We start from the raw sequence: 21,205 nt of genomic DNA, 5'->3' as shown, positions 1-21,205 counted from the left end.
TTTGCCTTCAGGATGTCCCTCTCAGGATCCAAGCCGATAAATGGAGTCTTGCTGGGTCCGGGTGGTGGATCGGGCCCTGGTGGATGATGTTCTCCCACAAGGGCAGCTCGACTGGATCTTCTACTGCCATGGCTCCCAGAAGGGAAAACCAGCTTCTCCTCGGCCAGTATGGCACTATCAATATCACTCTTGCGTGGTCCTCGCGTATCTTTCTGAGCACTGCCGGTATGAGGGCCAGTGGTGGGAACGCATAAGAGAGGGATTCTCCCCAAGTCTGACTCAGGGCGTCTACGCCCTCTGGATGGTCCATCGGATTTAGGGAGTAGAATCTGGGAACCTTCGAGTTCTTCCGGCTTGCGAAGAGATCTATACTGGGGTTCCCCCAGCGCTGACAAAGCTGGTCGAAAATCTCTACGTTCAATTCCCACTCTGTCGGGTGGATCTGTTGTCTGCTCAGGTAGTCTGCCACTTCGTTTTGGGAACCCTCTAGATGTACAGCGGTCACGGATCGAACTGTACGTTCTGCCCACGTGAATATCTTTTCCGCCAGTGCCTGTAGTGGTTGATGTCTGGTTCCTCCTTGGTGTTTCAGGAATGCCACTGTCGTTGTATTGTCGGATAAAATGCGGACATGACGACTCTTTAGTACCGACCGGTTTCTCCGCAATGCTTCCCAGACCGTGAAGAGTTCCTTGAAATTGGAGGATCTGGCCTTGATGCTTGCTGGCCACTTCCCCTGGAAGATCTTCCCTTCTATGTGGGCTCCACATCCCCACGCACTTGCGTCTGTGGTGACTACCACGTATGGAGAGGTTGTCCAATGCACGCCCACCTGGAGATTCCTGGCCTGTAACCACCAGCGAAGGGACTCCTTTACTCGTCCTGAGAGCCTTAGGGGTTTGTCTAGCGACGCCTGACTCCTGTCCCACCTCGCGAGAATCTCTCTTTGTAACAACCGCGAGTGGAATTGGGCCCAACGGACACACTGGATGCAGGCCGTCATGAGGCCCAGGACCTCCATTGCTTCCCTTATGGAGCATTGACGCCTCAACAGGCCTCTGGTTCTGGCCTGAATGGACTTCTGCTTCTGCTCGGGTAGCCAGGATATTCTGTCGGCTGAGTCTAGGAGGACTCCCAGGAATACCTTTCTGGTGTCTGGTGTGAGGTCCGACTTCTCCCAGTTGATCACCCAGCCCAGGAACTCCATCACAGTAGTTGTTCGAATCCTGTCTCGGATGAGCGCTTCTTTGGATCTTGCCACCAGTAAGAAGTTGTCCAGGTACGGCACAATCACAATACCCTGATCTCTCAGGTAGGCCACCACCTCTACCACCAGCTTTGTAAAGATCCTGGGAGCTGAGGCCAGCCCGAATGGAAGACCCTGGAACTGGAAATGGCAGGTCCGGGCTGGTGAACTGATCGCGAACCTTAGTAGGCCTTGGGATGAGGGATGAATAGGAACCTGATAGTATGCCTTTTTTAGGTCTAGGGTGCACATAACTGCGTCCCTGTCTATCAGAGGAATTGCGGATCGGATTGATTCCATCCGGAACCTCCTGTATCTGACCCAAGCATTTAGTGGCTTCAGGTTTATGATGGTGCGGGCCTCGCCGGATTTCTTTGTGATTGCAAACAGGGAAGAGTAGTGCCCTTTCCCTCTTTCTGACGGTGAAACTGGTATTATGACCCCTGAGTCTAACATGTCCTGAAGATCCGACCACATTGCGGAGTCCTCCTGGACGACAGTGGGGGCAATATATCTGTCGGGGGGAGGAGAATAGAGCTCTATCCTGTAACCTTCTCTGATGGTTCTGAGGACCCACTGATTGTTGGTGACTCGTGACCAGTTTGCTGCAAAGTGGCGAAGCCTCCCCCAATGCCTATGGCGTCATTGTCTCCTCGATCTAGATGTCGATGCAAATGGGGGACCTCTGTTCCTCCCACTTTGGCTGAAGGAGCCTTTGTAGGAGCTTCTATTAGACCTCGCCCGGCCCCTAAACTCTGACTGTCCTCTGAAGGAGCCTCTCCGAAAGGACTGGGACCGCCTGGGCTTTTCTTCCGGGAATCCCTTATTCTTATCGGACACCAGCTCAAGGATATTATCCAGGGCTGGACCAAACACCCTCAGACCCGAGAAAGGGATGGCACATAACTTGGCCTTAGAAGGGTTATCCCCCGACCAGGATCTAAGCCAGACTGCTCTCCGGGCCGCATTAGAGAGGGAGCTGTTTCTGGCCGCAAACCTAACTGATTCCGCCGACGTATCCGACAGGAACGCCGTGGCCCCACTTCTGTCGGTGCCCGCACGGCCAGCCGCCTGCGGGGAGCCGACCCGTCCTGGAGCCGAGAGCCCCCCCACCGGGAGGAACGGCTCCCTCCAGGAGCGCCATCCTGCTCCTGGCCTTTGGAGCCGAGGGACTCCCCACCGGGAAGTTTCGGCCCCGGGACCTCTTGACAGGGGAAGGATTGGACCGGCCGCACGATCCCCTGGGTCCCTCCGGTAAGCTCTCGCGTGTCCCTCCGTGCAGGGACAGGAAAAAACACTGAGGGAAAGGGGGTGGGACATGGCCTTTTAACCTCTCGTGTGCTTTCCTGTCCCTGTGAGGAGGAGGACGTCCTCCATAGTGCTGTCAGGTGGACGTCCTGGAAATCAAATTTTATCCAAATGTCAAAATTTTTAGTACACAAGACGATGAGAAAGCAGAACGCAGCCCCCTTCCGAATGAAAATTTATAATAAAAAAAAAAAAAAAAAAAAAAAAATAATATATATATATATATATATATATATATATATATATATATATACACACAGCAAAAGTTTGGACACACCTTCTCAAAGAGTTTCACTCTGAAGGCATCAAAACTATGAATTAACATGTGGAATTATATGATTAACAAAAAAGTGTGAAACAACTGAAAATACTGTATGTCTTATATTCTAGGTTCTTCAGAGTAGCCACCTTTTACTTTGATTACTGCTTTGCACACTCTTGGCATTCTCTTGATGAGCTTCAGGAGGTAGTCACCGGAAATGGTCTTCCAACAGTCTTGAAGGAGTTCCCAGACATGCTTAGCACTTGTTGGCCCTTTTGCCTTCACTCTGCGGTCCAGCTCACCCCAAACCATCTCGATTGGGTTCAGGTCTGGTGACTGTGGAGGCCAGGTCATCTGGCGCAGCACCCCATCACTCTCCTTCTTGGTCAAATAGCCCTTACACAGCACGGAGGTGTGTTTGGGGTCATTGTCCTGTTGAAAAATAAATGATGATCCAACTAAACGCAAACCGGATGGAATAGCATTCCGCTGCAAGATGCTGTGGTAGCCATGCTGGTTCAGTATGCCTTCAATTTTGAATAAATCCCCAACAGTGTCACCAGCAAAGCACCCCCAACACCATCACACCTCCTCCTCCATGCTTCACAGTGGGAACCAGGCATGTAGAGTCCATCCGTTCATCTTTTCTGCGTCGCACAAAGACACGGTTGTTGGTACCAAAGATCTCAAGTTTGGACTCATCAGACCAAAGCACAGATTTCCACTGGTCTAATGTCCATTCCTTGTGTTCTTTAGCCCAAACAAGTCTCTTCTGCTTGTTGCCTGTCCTTAGCAGTGGTTTCCTAGCAGCTATTTTACCATGAAGGCCTGCTGCACAAAGTCTCCTCTTAACAGTTGTTGTAGAGATGTGTCTGCTGCTAGAACTCTGTGTGGCATTGACCTGGTCTCTAATCTGAGCTGCTGTTAACCTGCGATTTCTGAGGCTGGTGACTCGGATGAACTTATCCTCCGCAGCAGAGGTGACTCTTGGTCTTCCTCTCCTGGGGCGGTCCTCATGTGAGCCAGTTTCTTTGTAGCGCTTGATGGTTTATGCCACTGCACTTGGGGACACTTTCAAAGTTTTCCCAATTTTTCAGACTGACTGACCTTCATTTCTTAAAGTAATGATGGCCATTCGTTTTTCTTTACTTAGAATTTGTATTATGGCAAGAAATAAAGCAGCTAACAGTCTATTCAGTAGGACAATCAGCTGAGTATCCACCAGACTTCTGCACAACACAACTGATGGTCCCAACCCCATTTATAAGGCAAGAAATCCCACTTTTTAAACCTGACAGGGCACACCTGTGAAGTGAAAACCATTTCTGGTGACAACCTCTTGAAGCTCATCAAGAGAATGCCAAGAGTGTGCAAAGCAGTAATCAAAGCAAAAGGTGGCTACTTTGAAGAACCTAGAATATGGGACATATTTTCAGTTTCACACTTTTTTGCTAATTATATAATTCCACATGTGCTAATTCATAGTTCTGATGCCTTCAGAGTGAATCTACAATTTTCATAGTCATGAAAATAAAGAAAAAACTCTTTGAATGAGGTGTGTCCAAACTTTTGGTCTGTACCAAATTATATATATATATATATATATATATATATATATATATATATATATATATATATATATATATATATATTATAATATCTCTCTCTATCACACACACAAAAACACACGTACTGTAGGGGCCCGTGAATCCCATTGACAGCGCTCATCACCAAGCGTGGAGGGGCCACTTCGTGGCACAGGTAATGGTTGGAGTCTGTGGTGAGCCTGAAGAAGCCATCTACCAGCGAAACAAAGGACAGCGCCTCTTCATATGAAGACAGGACGATCTCCTGGAGACAAGACGTATTAAGAGGATGTTGGTTACCACAAGATCAGTACCATAAATGGAAGAGAAATCGCAGTGGTGTCACTGCTGCAAGGTCAATCCCAAAGTAGGGAAGCTATCCACTATATGTTTGGTCACTTTACAGTTGGGGGTGCGCTCACCAGGCAGCGGTTATCCTGGCAGTTGATGCTGACGCGGCTTTTGCTGATGACGATGTGGGTGATATCCTGGAAGTCACAGAACGGCTCCCACTTGGGCTCGCTGGCTTCAGTCGCCGGTTTCGCCGCCTTCTGTCCTTTGTTGCGGCTTCTCTTGCTGAAGTAATTTCTATGATGGCCGCTCTCTGCTGCCTCCTGCAGGAGAAAAGAAAGCAAAAAAAAAAATAAAAATTAATAGTGATACGAAAATGTATCCTACAGTAAGTAGCAGTCATCTGATTTTTTGTAAACCTACGTTCCCATTGCTCTCTATTTACAAGATCTGCTCATCGGAGGAAGCAGAAAACCCGCTGTGGTGTGCTGTTAACACAGTGGCAGGGTAGGTTACCGCAGCGCTGCGATCTCACCAACATGTGTCGCAGTATTTATAACAGAGGGCTCATCTGTTCTAGACCTTTTTAACGTTTGTGTGCACACGTCGTCTTTTTCAGGTGGTTTCTGCATGGAGACCGCCTGAAAAAGCGCTGAATGACTGATACAAAGAAAGAACACTCTGAGCTGCAACAACAATCCTGCGCACTGCAATGACAATCTTTCGCACAATGTTAACTCTCGTTAATCCTTTCAATCTTGGTTGGAAGTCTCTCGCAACTCAAAGGTTAAGGAAAAAGTTAAAAAAAAAAAAAAAGGAAGTGGCGGCGGCGTTGCGAAAACATTGAAAAACACCCCAATGAAGTAACTTCGGGAATAACGCCACCTGCGTTTTCCAGAAGAGTCTTGGTAAACATAGCAGGTATGCTGGGGTCTTAAAGGGGCCATGCATTTGCTTTCTATAGCCTGTGTGTGCTGAAATGTAGCTACAGAATGAGTTATCCAAGAATCCGTCAGTGAGCTCGCTCTGGGGAGAGTTTTTGTAACTTTCATTTTCCTTCTTTTTACCTCCTCAGTCTTCACAGACGGGTACATTCGGATAGTGCTTGCGAATACAAGTCATTTTTCAATTTACTCCCTGTTAATATCTCTAGAACAGCTACAAACTTGCTTGTATTTACAAGAACAATCCAATGACATCCATTTATGAAGATGGGAGTAAGACGCCTTTAAAATTTTCTGCAGCAAAATTCAACTGAACCCAAGTGCAAAAAAACATTACACGAAGAGGTAGCGGACAACGCACTCGCCTCCTCTTTCTTCTGCCGCCACTGGATCCCCTCCATTCCGCTGACAAGGACCTGGTGCGTCGCCGTCGCCTCGCTGCTCACGGACTTGCTCTGGTCCATGTAGCCGCCGCCATTAATGTACAACGGAAGTTTCTCTCCCTCTGTAGGAAGCTCCAGGCTCAGGGTCCCGAACACCTCGCAGCCAAATCTGGGGGCCAGGTTCTCCAAGGTGGACAGGTACTTGTACATGACGTCCTCCTCGCTCAGCTTCCCGGCGCTCACCGTGTGCAGGTGGAAGTGGCGGATGAATTTCTTAAAAACGCTCCTCATGCGGAGCTTTGTAAGGTAGTTGTTCTGCTGGATCTGCCGGCAGAAGGATTTGGGGATACATTCCTTAAAACTACAGAAAGAAAGGGAAAAAAAAAACAAAAACATTTTAAGTATTAGAATATGAAAGATCTGAGCAAATCCCCTGCATGAACGGACCGCACAAGGCTTTGCAGAAGTCGCCGACAGTACAGGTACCCCATCTTATGGGTCACAGAGTTGAGGTATACTTCTGCTCTTGTAGAGGGATGATATAAAATTATTTTTCTATTATTAGAGGCTTCGCCTGCTGTCTTGTCCATATCAAAATACTTTACACTGCAGCTCTGCTTCCTCAGCATTGTATCTTAATTAACCAGACGACTAGTTTTTAGCAAACCAAGAAGAATAGACTTCTGTTGATTTTTTATTTTAAGTGTTGGTCAAGAAAAGACTTTTGCTTCTGTAAGCCTGTAATATTAACATTTCATATAACATTGGTCTTGTATCCTTGATGGCTAGTGATGTTTACTGATATGCTAATTATGCATTGTGTAGGCCAGATAGTTTGGTGACTTCGATAACAGAGAAGGAAAAACTATGCAACTAGATTAAATAGGGATTTTTGTGTACTCACCATAAAATCCTTTTCTCCGAGCCAATCATTGGGGGACACAGACAGTGGGTGTTATGCTGCTGCCACTAGTGGGACACAAAGTAAACCAGAAAAAAAGTTAGCTCCTCCGATGATGTATACACCCTCTCGCTGGCTGGGATTTCTCCAGTTCGGTGAAAAAAGCTAAACAGTCAACAATAACCATAACTAAGTCAAAGCCTAAGAATGCTACAGTGAGCCAATAGGCTAAACAGGTTGGGTGCTGGGTCCTCCAATAATTGGCTCGGAGAAAAGGATTTTACGGTGATTACACAAAAATCCCTATTTCTCCTACGCCTCATTGGGGGACACAGACAGTGGGACGTCCTAAAGCAGTCCCTGGGTGGGAGCATACATCTGCTAATACCCCATGTATCACTGAGGTACTGCCAATTGCCGGCTGCGTCTGCCGAGAGCTGCATCCTCAGAGGCCTGAGAATGAATTAAGCAATGTTTGTAAAGGTATGCAGGCTGGACAAAGTCGCAGCTTTGTGGACAGGCCTAAGAATGAATTTGGTAATGTTTTGTAAAAAGTATGCAGACTAGACCAAGTCGCAGCCTTGCAGGCCTGTTCTGTCGAGGCCTGGTGCCGAATGGCCGAAGAGGCGCCCACTGACCGGGTAGAGTGCGCCTTAATCCCCACTGGGACAGGCACGTTCCTGACAGTAGGATTCATGAAATCGCCAAGCGAATCCACTTGACTAGCGTGGTTTTGACGCGGCTAGACCCTTCCTATGCCCCTCTGGAAGCATGAACAGGGCATCTGACTTATGGAAGGGAGCTGTCAGCGAGATATACAGTCTCATCGCCCTAACCACATCCAGGGTGTGGAGAGCTTTCTGAATGTGATGGACTGGCGCCGGACAAAAAGGAAGGCAAAACAATTTCCTCGTCGAGATGGAAAGAGGAGACGACCTTGGGCAGGAAGGACGGGGACGTCGTGAGAACTACCTTTTCCTGATGAAAATTCAGGAACGGAGAACGGCAGGACAGGGCTGCCAATTCCAAAACTCGTCTGATTGACGTAATTGCCAGTAGAAGACCACATTCCAAGAGAGGACTGACAGTGACACGTCCTGCAGCGGTTCGAAAGGAGCCTCCTTGTAAGGCTTCAAGAACCGGGTTAAGGTCCCATGATTCCAATGGCCTTCTATAAGGAGGCGCCACATGGGAAACTCCCAGAATGAGTGTCTTGACCTGAAGTTTGGTGGCAATTATGCGTTGGAAAAGTACTGACAAGGCCGAACTTTGGCCTTTGAGCGAGATAAGCGCGAGGCTTGATCCTTGCACAGCGAAAAGAAGGTTTTGCTAGGTGCGGTGATAGATGTGCATGGACACAGGCTTCCTAGCACTAATCATGGTGGAAATCACGTCGTGAGAGAAATGAGCCTGTGGTAAAAACCAGGATTCAATGGCCACGCCATCACAGACAGGACCTCGGAGTTCTGGTGGAAACTTGGGCCCTGCGAAAGTAGATCCATGCGATCTGGAAGTCGCCAGGAGACGTCGGCGACCAGTTGTATTGGTTCTGCATACCATGCTCGACGCGGCCAATCTGGCGCGACTAGGATCACTGGTACTCCCTCCGCTCTTCTTGATGACCCTCGGAAGCAAGGAAAGGAGGGGGGGGATGAACGGGAACCGCAACCAGTGCCGTGGCAGAACTATGACGTCTGCTCCGATGGCGCATGGATTGCGCAACGAACCGAGGAACCTTGTTGTTTAGTCTTGAGGCCATGAAATCCACATCCAGAGTCCCCCAACAATGACAAGTCTGCTGAAAGACTTCCAGATTAAAGGGACCACTCTCCCGAGGCGATGCCTTGGCAACTGAGAAAATATGCCATCCAATTTTCTACTCGGCCCAATGGAGTATCCTGATGGGGTGATCTGTGAGGAGATGGTGGAAACTCCGTAGAGCTAATATGATCGCTCGTATTTCCAAAATGATGGGGAGACGTGACTCTCGGGTCGACCAGCGACCCTTGTGCTGTGTGGTGACAAAAGACTGCACCCTAGTCGAGAAGATTTGCGTCGGTGGTTACTGCCAACCATTTTACTGGGAGAAAAAAGACATCCCCTGATTCAGGGAGGACCTCAGTGTCCACCACCTGAGGGCTTGCCTGACCCACAGGGACAGAAGGATCCGACGATCCAAGGAGAACGGGTTCTTGTTCCAAGCTAACAGCAACGCATGATGTAAGGAACGGAGGTGGAACTGTGCCAATGGAACTGCTTCCATTGCTGCCACCATTTTGCCGAGAACTCCCATGCAGAAATGATTAGAGCACGAAACCGGTGGTTAAAGAGTCCGCGCTGCCTGTAGTAAGGCTTGGGCCCTTTCTGGAGGGAGAATGACCAACTTGCAGGAAGTGTCCATGATCATTCCTAAAAAGGACATCTGCTGAGCCGGTTTTGGGGAAGGCTTTACGAAAATTATGTTCCAGCTCAGGCGAGAGAGTATCACTTATGTCCACGGATTCCTCGCAGGCTGGAAGGGACGGGCCCTTGATGAGCAGGTCGCCCAGATACAGTAACACCGCCACTCCCCGCGAGTGGAGAATGGCCATGACAGCCGCCATGACCTTAGTAAAGATCCTGGGGGCACTGGCGAGTCCGACAGGTAAGGCAAGGAACTGGAAGTGTTGCTTGTGAAATGCAAAAAACGCAGGAACTGCTGGTGAGAGACGGGCAGATCCGGAATGTGAATGTAAGCGTCCTTGATTCAATGGATGTTAGGAACTTTTCCTTTTTCCATGGAGGTGACAACTGACCGGAGGGATTCCATTCGGAGTCGCCGTACTTTGACAAACTGATTTAACAGTTTGGGATCCAGAATGAGTCGGATCGTCCAGTCCTTTTTGGGAACCACAAAAAAAGGTTTGAAGAAAAACACATGAACCTCTTGTAATGAGGGCCCGGAATGATGACTCCGTCCCTTATCAGAGCCTGAACAGCCCGAAGGAAGGCTCTTGTCTTTTCCTTGGGGGATAGGAAAGGAAAAACAGAGTTGGAGGGGAGAAACTCCTATCTTGTATCTGGAGGACACCAACTACCTGACCCACTTGTCGTGGGCAACGGTGAAGCAAGTGTGGCTGAAGGAAAGTAGGCGGCCGCCAACTTTGTCAGTGCCTGCCGGAAACCGCAACAAGTCATTGGGTAGATCTATGAGATCTGGCTCCCCTAGATCCAGAAGCCCTAGACCTGGGTTTCCAAGAGCGGTTAGGTCTGTATGAGACCTGGAAGCCTCTGTCTCCTCGCGGGGGACCGACCTGATCTGGAAGAGAAAGTAGAGGAAAACCAACCGGAATTGTTGTGAGAAGATCGAAGACGCGTCAGCTGTTGGTTGCGAAACGGCCGAACAGCCCTTGTGTTGAGGAAGGAATTTACTTTTCCCTCAGGTAGTATCAGAAAAGAGCTAGTCCAGTTTCTCCCCAAAAGTACGACCCGTTTGAAAGGGGAGAGAAGACAATGCTCTTTTAGATGTGGCATCTGCCCGCCAGCAGCGGAGCCATAGGGCTCTTGTAATGGAGGTCTCATTAGCGGCAGTTTGAGCCGCGCAGTTGGCGGCATCACCAGAAGCGTCTACTACAAAGTCCGCTGCGTGAATTATCTGCCTGGCGACAGTTGTTGCCTCCGGAGGAAGAATGGTGCCCTGGAGGGAAGTAATTAAGGCTTCTGCCCAAGCGGCCATTGCCTTAGAGACCCAAATTACAGCGAAAGAAGGCAAGATAGTCAATGACGATCAGAGGAGTGTCTGACTGAGGAACCCTCAGAAACAGATAGGAGCGTTTTAGAAGCAAGACGCGATACAGGAGGGTCCACCGGAGGGGACTGCAACCAATCCTTCATTAGATCTGTATCAATAGGGCATTTAGTCTGAGTGGACTGTTGTCCTGAGAACTATTTATGTGGTCCCTATGTTTCTGGACGGATGGTAAACAACCTACACACACGCTTGGTTTTCTTAAATGAGATAGCGTGTGCTGGAGCGGGAATATTTTCCTCATCCAACTTCAGAATCCTGTTGACTGATCCTATATGAGAATCAAGCGATTCCTGATCATATGGGGGATTCTGAGGGGCTGACGAGTCAGATTTGAATTCAGGGTTGTGCTCGCTGTGAACCTCAGAAAAAGGCGAGCGAGAGACAGGAGGCGCCAATGCTGAGGCGCAAACGTGACAAGGGGACGCGTCATGGGTCAGCTTTCCAGAGACCTAACCATCCCTTGAACGAGGATGGGCCCTGCTGGTGGTTCTGACTTAAAGAGTCCTCCCGGAGGGAGAATATAGCCTGGGTCAGAGACTTCACCGACCGTGAGAGGGACGCGGCCCCCTCAGGGGTACTAAGCGCAGGAGGCCCGTCAGCAGCGCGGCGAGGGGCGCTGGAGCGCAGGTCGGGGCGCAGGCCGGGTCACAGTCCGTGTATAACGGATTAGTCGGTCCACTGGGTAATGCAGACTTGCAAATGGTGCACATGGTATAAAAACGCAGTGTGCTTATTAACCGCCTGTTTAGCCTCCTTAGACCGAGGCATAGCGCTCCTGAAAGGGTTAACGGCAGAGTCTGTCTGCAGCTACAGAGAATGTGCCGGGAAGAGGTTAAGCTTTAATCTGAGGGCAGATGCACCTTACCCACGGTCCTGTGCTGTGTCCCCCGGGAGGAATAGCGGTGGTCCTGTGGTGTCACCCGGTATCCGGCTGTCCAGAGCAGGCCTAGTGCTCCTGAAGGGGTTAACGGCCGCTGATGGAAAAGGACATGGCCCCTGAGATTAGAATTGCGCGTCTCGTAAGAGGCGCCAAGAGGAGGGGACTGCGACATTAGCGCGGGTGGCACTAGTCAAATTGCGGCCTAGTAGGCCAGAAAAGCCGAGGACGGGGAGGGGGCGGCGCTATTCAAATTGCGGAAAAGCCGGGGGCACCGCTGCTGATGCCAAGTCAGCGCTTCTCTCCTTCTCCGGGGGTAAGGACCCCATACCTCCACTTCTGAGCTCAGGCAGGTCGCGCTCCGCGTTCTTCCAGCTGTAGGGTCTTCATCCTCTGGGCGATGCAGCAGAGCTGGAGGAGGTCTTAAAGGGGTACTGCTCAATCGATCCACCCTGTGGTAGGGGGATGGAAAGCTGTGGAGCTGATTCAGGGCATCGGAAAGCGCTGCTCAAGTCCTTCTCCAAGCACTCCTGTGCTTCGTTCCTTTTGAGCTAGCCCTCGTATCCGTGGAGTACCGACCATAAGGGAACCATCGTCAGAAGAATCAGCCCCATTCGTCGCAGGAAAGTGTACGGGGAGGTATACTCCGCGTGCTTGCCTGTTGTTGGTTCAGGGGAGAGCGGGCAGTAGAAAGTAACCGTCGCCCCCTTCACTCTGTTAATTAAAAATTTACAGAAAATTCAAAAATAAAATAAAAACGGTGGGGTCGGAAACCAGACCCTAGTGCCTCCTACAGACACTAAGCAAAGAACTGGAGAAATCCCAGCCAGCGAGAGGGTGTATACTGCAGGGGAGGAGCTAACTTTTATGGTTTACTTAGTGTCCTCCTAGTGGTCAGCAGCATAACACCCACTGTCTGTGTCCCCCAATGAGGCGCAGGAGAAATAATCAATTAATGCTAGTTATGCTTGATCTCATCTCCATTCTTATCCTTTATGTAAATACTGAATGAAGGATGCTTGTTAAGTATAAAAAGAGGTGATATGCCTCTATACAGAGAGAGACAGCCTGAGATTCTGCCAAGACATCCAAACATCCAGGAGACCCTACTGGACTGCAGCCAATACATCATGGCTCCATCATGAAGAGCACAGATCTATCATTCTACAGGTAACAACCTAGGGGACCTCGGCCCTGGTTGGAAGAATACAGATCTGCTCCACTGACCATCTCTGAACCATGAATACATTTGGAGAAAGTCAGGTTTGGTACCCGCCAGTTGACCGACTCTATGGAGATGTTTGGAGAAGCGAGGTTGTGACCCTTGGGACAACTTGCCTTGCACCTGAATGAACTGTCATCTTGCTATGCTTGTCAATAACGGCTCTCCGTGTGCGTGCCACACGTCGGGCAGTCGACCCTGGGAGCTCTGAATTAACAGCTGCTATTATCCAGGTGTGTCAGCGGATGGGTGAGACTCTAATGTGCACCATCTTGGGGGTATTTTTGCTGGGACTGTTCTACGTGTTATCTGCCTGTTCTGTGGTTCAATAAAGCATTGCTACACTGTTACCCTCACCCAGTGTTGTCTGGGTAGCGTTATGTCCATGTTTAAAAAGGGAGAGCAGGCGTTCGGCGGGGCGATTCCTGCTCCATGCGGCTTCAGCTAGCGGACCTGGGAGCCGCCGACCCCCATTTCTCCTCACTCTATATATGAAGGTAGACTTGTGAATCCTCACATCGTGCACAGACAGGATTCTCCTGTGCCGGCAGCGAATGGTCATGCGACCACTACTCCGCAATTTGCATACTTCTTGCCATATTCAGAGTAGACGTGCCCCATCGCTCTTAACTCACTTGTATGGAGCTAGGCTGAGGATGTCAAGTCGGAATGTGACTGCTCCCGGAGAATCCTGACAGCGCCAACTCCTGTACAACCCAACCCTTTTAACCCCTTCATGTCAATCTCTGACAGCAGCATTTAAATAGTGCGGGTCCATTCTGATGCCCATCACCCATGGCCGCAAGGTACAGACGAGTTGCCATTACAGCCAGGGACCAACTGAAGCTCCCTGCAGCAGCAGACACCGGGGGGAGCAGACAATAGCCGACACCATACCCACCTTATTTGCTTGGCCACCTCTTCCAGTGACACTTTCTTCTTGATGGCGATGTGTGACAGGTGAAGGACGGCCATGCCCAGGCTCTCGTTCTTAAACTTCTGCACATCCTGCTCGGAATGGAAATCCTTCAGTGACACCACATCATTCACAAAGTCAAACTTGCCCTGCAGGAAAAACAAAATAAAAGTCAGTGTGGGCCGGTCCCAGGGGACTGTGGCAGCCGGCAGGGTTATAAGGGCACCCTGCCAACAACGGGCAGAACACCACACAGGGTACACGGGACGTCACCTGCTCAAATAGGTACTCGAATGATGCCAAGTCCAGGATGGCACCGGACTGCTCTGCCCGACTCTTGTCCTCACCGTCACCGACCTTAGGGATGTTGCGGCAAACCACCGCTTCCTTCTCATTCATCCCATGCCAGTTCCTGAAATAATACCTGAAAAACCAATGAGATACACAAATAGCAGGAAAGATACCGTATTTTTCCGACCATAAGACGCACCTTTTTTCCCCAAAAATTTTTGGGGAAAGTGGGGGGTGCATCTTATGGTCGCAATACACGGTACTAACCTTGTGGCTGGTGGCAGCGGGCGGGGCTCTGCGGTGCGGTGGTGGCAGCGGGCTGTGCTCCGATGCAGGGGCGGCGTGTCCGCCGGCATTTCTTCGCAGCCCGGAGGCCTCCGCACTTCCCTTGCTGGCCGCCGCCATGTTGCGGTGGCCTCCGGGAGCATGGACGCCGGGAAGATGGCCGCCGGTCCGGGGACGGCGCATGCGCAGCTTCAGATCTCGTCCCGAGATCTCGGGGGACGAGATCTCGTTGCTGAGATTTGAATCTCGTCCCCCGAGATCTCGGGACGAGATCTGTTCCCGCGCATGCGCCGTCCCCGGACCGGCGGCCATCTTTCCGGCGTCCATGCTCCCGGAGGCCACCGCAACATGGCGGCCATGCTCCCGGAGGCCAGCAAGGGAAGTGTGGAGGCCTCCGGGCTGCGAAGAAATGCCGGGGGACCCGCCGCCCCTGCACCGGAGCACAGCCCGCTGCCACCACCGCACCGCAGAGCGCCGTCCGCTGCCACCACCGCAGAGCCCACCTGCCCCAGCACAGCTGCCCCTGCCTCAGCACTGCTGCCCCTGCCCCAGCGCAGCTGCCCCAGCACAGAGCCGCCACCGCACGAGCCTGGACCACTGAATGACCCCTGTGACTACTTCTCCACCTGTGCCGGATCCCTTCCCAGGTAAGCTGAATTCGGACTGTAAGAAGGACCCCCATTTGACACATTTTTTTTCCCCCTATTTTCCTACTGAAAATTGGGGTGCGTCTTATGGTCCGGTGCGTCTTATAGTCCGAAAAATACGGTATATAGGGAAGGATATATGGAGTAATAGGAGGAGATATAGGGAAGGATATATGGAGTAATAGGAGGAGACGTATGGGGTAACAGGGGGAGATATAGGGAGGACGTATGGGGTAACAGGGGGAGATGTAGGGAGGACGCATGGAGTAACAGGGGGGAGATGTAGGGAGGACGTATGGAGTAACAGGAGCAGATAAAGGGAGGATATATGGAGTAACAGGAGGAGATATAGGGAGGATATATGGAGTAACAGGAGGAGATATAGGGAGGATATATGGGGTAATAGGAGGAGATATAGGGAGGATATATGGGGTAATAGGAGGAGATATAGGGAGGATATATGGGGTAATAGGAGGAGATATAGGGAGGATATATGGGGTAATAGGAGGAGATATAGGGAGGATATATGGGGTAATAGGAGGAGATATAGGGAGGATATATGGAGTAATAGGAGGAGATATAGGGAGGATATATGGGGTAATAGGAGGAGATATAGGGAGGATATATGGAGTAATAGGAGGAGATATAGGGAGGATATATGGGGTAATAGGAGGAGATATAGGGAGGATATATGGGGTAATAGGAGGAGATATAGGGAGGATATATGGAGTAATAGGAGGAGATATAGGGAGGATGTATGTTACGTATCAGTGATTACTCCGCTCACCTCATCCTGAAGTGTAGGAGCAGTTTCATGTCCTTTGTGATCCTGAATTCATGGTTTGGGGGATACCAGTGTTTAGCTTGCACATCGTACAGGGAGAACAATGTGTAGCACAGAGGTGTGATACCTGCAGTACATAGACAAAGGGGTCAGATATGTATATATTGTGTATATACAGATATACAGAACTCCCTCGTCATTTTTTTACCCCTGATACCCAAACATTTACAATTCTTAAAAAGTCCCCTTACCCAGCCTCTGTGCCACGTGGATGCAGATCTCCTCGGCCGTGGTGACGTTCTGCGTGAAGCTGACATAATGCTCTTTTCCGTTGCTCCAATACAGAAACACCCGAAGGCCGACCCCGGTGAAGGTGCAGCCTTCCATGTCGGAGTCGCTGTTCCTGACGGTGCACTGACATAAGGCCATCACTAGAGGGCAGAGCACACGGCGGTTACTCTGGGCCGAGCAGCAGAGGTCTCTGCCCCCCCCTAGGCACATTACATAACACACAGTCGGCAGCAGGAAATCCCCGTGTGTTTACCCTGTGTCACAATAGCTACTTTATAAACTCTGGCACAGACAATAGTAAGTTACTAAACATCGTTGGCTCATCCAGAAATAAGGATAATTAATATTCCCCCAACCATGGGTTACAGGACAGCAGCAGGAAATTGTGCTCCATTGTCCTTTGTTATCAACCACTGCGGTCTGAAGCAGAGGAATCAAGGTTTGTTTGTATTTTTTAATCACTGAAATGCATCCTGGGAAAAGAACTTTAGAAATTCACACGCATTATTCTGGGTACTATAGAACACAGTATTAAAAGAAACTCCGCCTCTGTATGCAAATCGGTCCCAAGTGTCCACTGGGCGGTAGCTTGGCATCCCCGTGTCCGGATGAGCCATACGATGCTTGGTTGATTGTCTGCGCATGACACGAAGACGGATCATCGATGATGAAGCTGCGCAGAGGAGAGAGCGCAGATGCCAGAGAATGCTGCGCAGAGAGGCAGCACGTCTACATGATCAGACAATTGATTAGGGCCATGCAGTGCCTCATTTTCTCCGGTGGTGGCGCTGCAATCTGCAGACCAATGACTGACCCTGCCCGACCACAATCCAAAGCTTTTTTCACCTCTCCCATCAGCAAATAGCCAAGTACAAAAGAATCCGCCAGCAGAGAGCTCCACAAGCCCGATTTGTCACTCTCATGGAATTTAAAGGCTTTTTTCCAGTCTTCATAGATGGATATTTTTGGATAGAGCTCGTAAAAACAAGCAGTTTTCCAGTTTACTGCTTATTAATATTCGCAGCCGTTCTTGAGATATCACTTTTCTGTTTACTGCCTGTTGCCTTGGAGACCGACCACCGCTGACATCTAGCTTGTAAGCACTGCGCTTAAGTTGGCCGGGATTAGTAGGCAACAGTGCACTCCAGCGATTCTGGCCAGCTTCAAAACAGTGCTTACAAGCGCTAAAGAATAGTGCGCTCGTTCTGGTATCTAGCAGCGGTGGTGGTCGGTCTCCGAGGCAATGAGCTGTAAAGAAAAAAGTGTTAGTGTCTGAAGAACGGCTGAAAATTTTTACAAGCAGTAAATTTGCTTGTGATATCCGAAATATTCATTTATTAAGATTGAAAAATCCTCTTCCACACTCCCTATTGAGAATACATGCATGCTCCATCATACAGAGCGTGCACGTGTATGGGGATCTGACAACCATCCAAGGCAGCTGTCGGCCAAACAACCTATTTATATCACATGCACTTCCGGACTGTGCATGTGTTTGCAAGTAGAAGGGAAGGCATTTCTTCAGGTCACCTCTGATGACAACAAAGGATCAGACATGTTGACATCCTACATGCCCGATCATTCTTCCCACCACTCTCAATCAGGATGCCAGCCTTGCAGTGTTCCTACCTCCCAAAACAGGTGCAAATTGATCCGTCCTACAAACCACCAAGCTAAAGCTGTTTTGACCACATTGGACAACTATAGAGAAGACCAAAAAAACCTGAGTTACCCAACAAATCAACCTAAAGGGGCAGGGGAAGTAAAAGGTCACAATGTCTACCAGACAGGACCACACAGAGTGGTGCAATAGGCAGAGCAGACAATGAGGGCACAAGAGGAAGCTCCTGAGATACGGCCTCCTCTGTGGGAGGAACGCCAGGGGTGGTGTTATCTAGAAGGTGTGAGGACCTCATGTACCTGGTCATCTCATCGTATGTCCTCCCTTGTACTCACCACAAGAGATCTTTCCAGTCAGCAAACACCACCTCCTTGGTTTCGGTCCCCGTCAGTCACCACAAGCTTCTCCTACGAGTCCATTGTTAGTACGAGCCGTGACCTTCACAAACAAGGAGACAACACATTGTGGCTTCTGTTACCAGCGTCGCAGCCAGGAGGAAACCAGTCTGAAGGCACCGAGGACCCATCCTTCTGTAAACAGTGTCAGCTACGGCGCCAACATTATTATTATTATTAACGCCAGAGACAAGCACCAGGACCGCACTACCGAAGCACCGCCACGTCTCTGCCTCCTTCACACCCTCGCAGACACCACCTTCTACAAAGGGAACAGGACCAATGCCAAGAAGGGGCCACTGGAGTCTGTGTCAGTCGCCCGCAAAATTCCATCAGTGCCATGTGTTTAGTTTCTACTCATTATTGGCAAGAAGAGCGCCGGGCCACCAATGATTCCCACAGGGCGCGCTGAGGCAGCAGTCCTAGCCGGGCCCCTCTGCCACAGGGAAGGATGCGCGAGGCCCAAGGGGCCCCGCAGGAAGGGACAGATGTGCGAGGACAAGGGTCCCACAGAAAGGGAAGGATGCGCTAGGCCCAGGGTCCCCGCAGAAAGGGAAGGATGCGCGAGGCCCAAGGGGCCCCGCAGGAAGGGAAGGATGCGCGAGGCCCAAGGGGCCCCGCAGGAAGGGAAGGATGCGCGAGGCCCAAGGGGCCCCGCAGGAAGGGAAGGATGCGCGAGGCCCAAGGGGCCCCGCAGGAAGGGAAGGATGCGCGAGGCCCAAGGGGCCCCGCAGGAAGGGAAGGATGCGCGAGGCCCAAGGGGCCCGCCAGGGAGGGGAAGGGACGGATGTGCGAGGACAAGGGTCCCACAGAAAGGGAAGGATGTGCTAGGCCCAGTGGCCCAGCAGGAAGGGAAAGGGAAGTATGTGCGAGGCCCAGGGGCCCCGCAGGAAGGGAAAGGGAAGTATGTGCGAGGCCCAGGGGCCCCGCAGGAAGGGAAAGGGAAGTATGTGCGAGGCCCAGGGGTCGGCAGAAAACATCAATAAGTATGTGTTACGGTCAGAAGCATATATACCGGAGGAAGAGAAAGGAGGGTTTATGAGGACCATTGGCTCGTAGGAGAACAGAAGACAAAGACGGGAACCTGGTGGAAAGAAGACATCTGAGGAACAGGGGCATGAAGGGAGGGTGCAAAGCATAGTGACCCACAGGGATGAATAGAGAGCGGCCCTTGAGGTGCAGGGGACAGTATGAAATGAAAGAGGAGAGAGTGAGATCTAGGGCCCCCAAAAGCCCCCCCCCCCCCCCGAGAAGTGTGGGAAATAGGTGGGGGGCTGGTGAAAGCGCAAAGGGACACCCTAAGACTAGATAGCACATAGAGAGGGCGAACATAAAAAGTGATGGACAACCGAATACAGCAGAGCCGGGTGTGATTGCAGGTTTCACTGTGACGTACGGAGACAGAAAACCAAAAGTACAAACAACCACAGATCAAGAGGACACCTCACAGCGAAACTGAAAGGAAAAAGAGTAACAAGGGGACGACACTGGGCAGCGAGCGGCCCAGACAGCAGGCTCCGCGCCCACCCCCCGACGCCGGGCGGCCCAGACGGCAGGCTCCGCACGCCCCCCCCCCCCCCCGACGCCGGGCGGCCCAGACAGCAGGCTCCGCACCCCCCCCCCCGACGCCGGGCGGCCCAGACAGCAGGCTCCGCACGCCCCCCCCCCCCCCCCGACGCCGGGCGGCCCAGACAGCAGGCTCCGCACCCCCCCCCCCGACGCCGGGCGGCCCAGACAGCAGGCTCCGCACCCCCCCCCCCCCCCCCCGACGCCGGGCGGCCCAGACAGCAGGCTCCGCACCCCCCCCCCCCCCGACGCCGGGCGGCCCAGACAGCAGGCTCCGCACCCCCCCCCCCCCCCCCCGACGCCGGGCGGCCCAGACAGCAGGCTCCGCACCCCCCCCGACGCCGGGCGGCCCAGACAGCAGGCTCCGCACCCCCCCGACGCCGAGCGGCCCAGACAGCAGGCTCCGCACCCCCCGACGCCGGGCGGCCCAGACAGCAGGCTCCGCACCCCCCGACGCCGGGCGGCCCAGACAGCAGGCTCCGCACCCCCTGACGCCGGGCGGCCCAGACAGCAGGCTCCGCACCCCCTGACGCCGGGCGGCCCAGACAGCAGGCTCCGCACCCCCTGACGCCGGGCAAAGGGAACTTCAGAGAAGCCAAACTGATAGCTATAGAGCTATTGATGCCCTGTAGACAGGGCGTCCGGTGATAACGCTACAGCAGGACGGCCGCACCGATCAGTGGCAGGGGAGGTCGGACGCTGACAGCTGCAGCGCTCATTCCCTGACATTATATATATCATGTGACCTGGACAATCCCATTTCCACATCCCTTTCCGGCCATAAATCCCGATACTCTGGTAGTAAAGCTATATATTTTTTTTTCACCATTTCACTACGCTTGGAATTTTTTTTCTCTCTCTCTCAAATTATGTGGTAAAACCAATGGCGTCACCTGAAACTACAACCCGTCCCGCAGAAAACAAGCCGTCCCGCGTCCATGTGGGCGGAAAAACCTAAAAGCTCCGGCTTATGGGAGAGGGGACCAAAATAAAAAATAAAGGCAAAAAAACGGCCTGGTCATTGAGGGGTTAATACACATCCGGGGGACAATTCTCACAGGTTCTATGGACGTGCCGCGGACGACGAGGTACGCAGCACCCCTGCGCAGCAATGCAGCCATACAGCAGAGCCCGGAGCAGACGTGATGGGGAAGTGCGGCGCCCACACTCGGGGAGGCGGCGGAGAAAGATGAAGGGGTGACGCACTGATGCTGGGACCACCGCCGGTGGGCGCTCACCTCCTCGGCGTCACATGTCCGCGCCGTCCGCTGCCCCCGGGGCGTCTCACTGTCACCACCAGATGAGAACAGAAGCGCTTTACGTCACCCACCGTCCACAGGGTACAATGCACCTCATCCGCCACGCCCACTTCCGCCTACTTACCGCTTTTGATTGGTTAGAGCGCTATCGTTCCTCTTCACGTGATTGGATGGAATGTGTGTGCTGGAGTCATGTGACCAGGCGTGGGCGGTGCCGTAACTCCTGTTTATTTCTAGCTGGAGGCTGTAAAGTACCGGCGTGCTTTGCGACTGGCGAGGCATGCTGGGACTTGTAGTTCCGAGTGGTTTGCTTTATTACTAGCATGATCCAGCTAGCCTC

The 21,205-nt window shown here is 51.7% G+C and overlaps 1 protein-coding gene across 1 annotated transcript in view; it reads right to left on the bottom strand.

Annotated features, from left to right (window-relative positions):
- TYK2 (tyrosine kinase 2) overlaps positions 1 to 20,982 on the bottom strand; it is a 55,623-nt gene extending 34,641 nt beyond the window's left edge. The window contains exons 1-9 of the mRNA XM_073590611.1: positions 20,845 to 20,982; positions 17,981 to 18,083; positions 15,985 to 16,164; positions 15,737 to 15,860; positions 14,000 to 14,150; positions 13,712 to 13,875; positions 6,003 to 6,381; positions 4,825 to 5,016; positions 4,510 to 4,667 (exon numbers count right to left, since the gene is read on the bottom strand). Of these exons, the coding sequence (XP_073446712.1) occupies positions 4,510 to 4,667; positions 4,825 to 5,016; positions 6,003 to 6,381; positions 13,712 to 13,875; positions 14,000 to 14,150; positions 15,737 to 15,860; positions 15,985 to 16,162 (1,346 nt within the window). The 5' untranslated portion in view covers positions 16,163 to 16,164; positions 17,981 to 18,083; positions 20,845 to 20,982. The remainder of the gene's footprint in view (positions 1 to 4,509; positions 4,668 to 4,824; positions 5,017 to 6,002; positions 6,382 to 13,711; positions 13,876 to 13,999; positions 14,151 to 15,736; positions 15,861 to 15,984; positions 16,165 to 17,980; positions 18,084 to 20,844) is intronic.
- Between the last annotated feature and the right edge of the window lie 223 nt (positions 20,983 to 21,205).

Source organism: Dendrobates tinctorius, unplaced genomic scaffold (assembly GCF_039654945.1).
Source record: "Dendrobates tinctorius isolate UK_male_01 unplaced genomic scaffold, ASM3965494v1 ptg000118l, whole genome shotgun sequence".
Lineage (NCBI taxonomy): Eukaryota > Metazoa > Chordata > Amphibia > Anura > Dendrobatidae > Dendrobates > Dendrobates tinctorius.
This window is presented reverse-complemented; position numbering and strand designations above follow the sequence as displayed.